This window comes from Apium graveolens, unplaced genomic scaffold (genome assembly GCF_009905375.1).
Source record: "Apium graveolens cultivar Ventura unplaced genomic scaffold, ASM990537v1 ctg2549, whole genome shotgun sequence".
In the NCBI taxonomy this organism is placed as follows: domain Eukaryota; kingdom Viridiplantae; phylum Streptophyta; class Magnoliopsida; order Apiales; family Apiaceae; genus Apium; species Apium graveolens.
In genome coordinates this window covers 101724-104581 of record NW_027417712.1, presented here as the reverse complement: position 1 = coordinate 104581, position 2858 = coordinate 101724, and the positions used below count along the sequence as shown (strand labels likewise).

Below are 2858 nucleotides of genomic sequence, written 5' to 3'. Positions count from 1 at the left end.
CAATCTAGGGTTCTATCTATCACTCTAAGAATTTAAAACTCTTATCAAATTATATTAAATACAATCAAAGAAGTTTTAAATAATGAGTGTTACAAGTTTGTAAGGCTTTAAATGGTGTAGAACAAATTGGACATGACCTCCTCTTCTCAAATAAAGCTTTCAAAGTGAGCTAAGATAAATTTGCAAGAGCTTTGCATTTTGTAAAGATGGAGGAGATATGATCCAATTGTTGCTGATTGATTATATAGATTGGTAGGATGGAGAGAGAAGGAGGCTACATGGCAATTTAATATCCACTCATTTGAATTTTTAACAGCTTGTACAAATTACTTGCGACCTGAATAAATCAACATGCGGCTAGAAAATTCACAACCTGCGGCCTTGATTTAATTTCCCACCTGCGCCTCAATTTCTATTTATCCACAACTTGCGATGTATATATATATATATATTGTGTGCCACTTGATTTTCCTATTATTTGTAACCTATGAGCATAGAAGTGGGGCAACTGGCGACTAGTGAACAGTACTCCATTTACCAACCTGCGCTTCTGTTTTTGGATATTAAAACAGCACCCTTTATTTTTATCCATTAACCTGCGACTTGATAAAATAAAGCCATATTTTGATTTCGAGTTGTACAAATAAAACAAACAGATGGGTCCGCTTTTTCTACTCGAATAAACATGCATGCAGTTCGATGTTCTCGCGGAAAAAAAGAGAGTCAGGAGGGAGAGTGCGGAGCACGCGTAGGAAGAAATCGTGGGGGAGTGGAGAAGCGCCGCACGCACGCATGGCCTTGCAGAAAAGGAAATACAGTAAAACCTCTGTAAATTAATACTCGATTAATTAATAATCTCTCTAAATTAATAATTTTGTCCGGTCCCGACTTGGGCCAGTTCAAAAAATGATCAATTTCGATAAGATAATAAGATAATAATTTTTTTGAAAACCCTGTATAAAAATATGGTCCCAATAAAACTATAAATTAATAATTCCCTTATATTCATAAAAATATAGCTATTACATCTTTGTAAAATATGATTCAATTGTAGTTTGCTTTTTCATATAATTTAAATCAACATGAAGCTCATCCCTTATCTTCCTTATTGCATCGAAAAGCTCGGGTGTGGTGCTTTCATGTTGCATCAAAAAGTTATTAAGCATTTTTGATGCCTTGAGTGCTTTGCATACTTTCCAATAATCCATAAAGGAATTTTTTCAGAGCCATCTTCATTGCAACATATAACAACCGTGAGCCTTTCTTTGTCTTGTTTTCTTCCTTCAAGTTGTTTCGTAGCAAGAGAGTGATCAGCTTGTAACCTATAAAACAAACCAGTTTCGTCCATGTTAAAAACATCTTTCATAGGGAACTGGTTTATTTTTTCCCTTATGGACTCCAGTTTCTTCTCCATGTCCTGTACATCAACAAAACCACTTTCTCCAAAGCGACGAAATGACTTAATACCATGTCTTAACTTGAATTTCTCAAGCCAACCTTGAGAAAAAGTGTGCTCCTGATCTTGTTGAGGGTATAAAATTTTCATGATCTCTTTTGCCTTCTCTAAAATTAGCTCTCCTGTCATATTAACACGATCTTGGTATTGGAGAAACCATTCATAGAGAACCTTCTCCATATCTGGATATTTTGCTGGTTTATGTCGCTTAATATCTTTTCTTTTCTCCAAGTAATTAGCTGCAAGATAGTCTGCTGACCTTTTCAGTGTATTTGATATTGTACCTTGACTAACTTTTAGATGAAACTTATTCTCGAGCCACAACTGGAGATCTTTTTGAGTGCATGATGAATTTTCTCTTTTATATTCACATAATGCTTTTCTTGCTTCATCCGTCATTGTTGATTTTGTGACACCTTTTAGATGAGAAGCCATTGTTTTGTTTGTATAATTTTTCCCCCAATCTAGTATATACAGTATATATAATATATTTTATGACTACACATACATTGAATACTTTCTATGTAAAATACAATGAATTAAATTAATTCATGTACTTTGAATTTTCCTAATATACATTGAATATTTTCTATGTAAAATACAATGAATTTAACTTATACACTACATGGACTTTGAATCTAATATATTGTACATTACATTGACTTTCTAAATTCATATACATTGAATTAATTGAATTAAGTATAAAATATAAATTGTACAATTCATTTTATTTAAATTTATGTGAATAAAAATTTAATCAAAAGTTAATTTTGTTTGCTACCGAAAATTCTCTATAAATTAATAATTACTAATTTATCGATTAATTAATACCTCTCTAAATTAATAGAATTCTCCGGTCCCAACTATATTAATTTATAGAGGTTTTACTGTAAACGCTGCCAAAATTCTGAGTGCTTGTCCTTGATTCTTTTGCTAAATTAACTTGGGGCCCACCTTGTAAACCACAAAATGAGGCTGCCATTTTTACAGAACCAAATGAAACTGTTGTTATTGCATCTTCATTTTATTGAATTTGTACCCTTTTAATTTCCGATAAAACATGCATTTGAACTTCTGGCTGGCAATTAAATAAACATTTGATATTAAAATAAATAAATAAATAAAATGAGATTTTATTTATTTATTTTAAAATATCAAATATTAATTTATTTTTTCAAACTTAAATATTGATATTAAATTAAATAAATAAATGATTTGAGTTTCATTTATTCATTTAATAAAAATCAAATTTTAATTTATTTATTTTAAAATTAATTGTGATATAGAATTAAATAAATAAAGGAATTGATTTCCATTTATTTATTTAATAAAAATCAGTCACTGATTAAAAATAAATCCTGTAAATCCTCAGGCTATACTCCTCTGTATCTTCAGGCCTTCT

General features: G+C 30.5%; 1 protein-coding gene across 1 annotated transcript; it reads right to left on the bottom strand.

The window, feature by feature from the left end:
* Window positions 1-1147: 1147 nt before the first annotated feature.
* On the bottom strand, window positions 1148-1891 carry LOC141700592 (CENP-B homolog protein 2-like). Its single transcript, XM_074504295.1, has one exon. The coding sequence runs from the start codon at window positions 1889-1891 to the stop codon at window positions 1148-1150; it is 744 nt and encodes a 247-aa protein (XP_074360396.1).
* Between the last annotated feature and the right edge of the window lie 967 nt (window positions 1892-2858).

What these genes read in the sequence shown, in the direction of transcription:
- LOC141700592 (XM_074504295.1), bottom strand. Translation starts at nt 1,891, where the DNA reads ATGGCTTCTCATCTAAAAGGTGTCACAAAATCAACAATGACGGATGAA.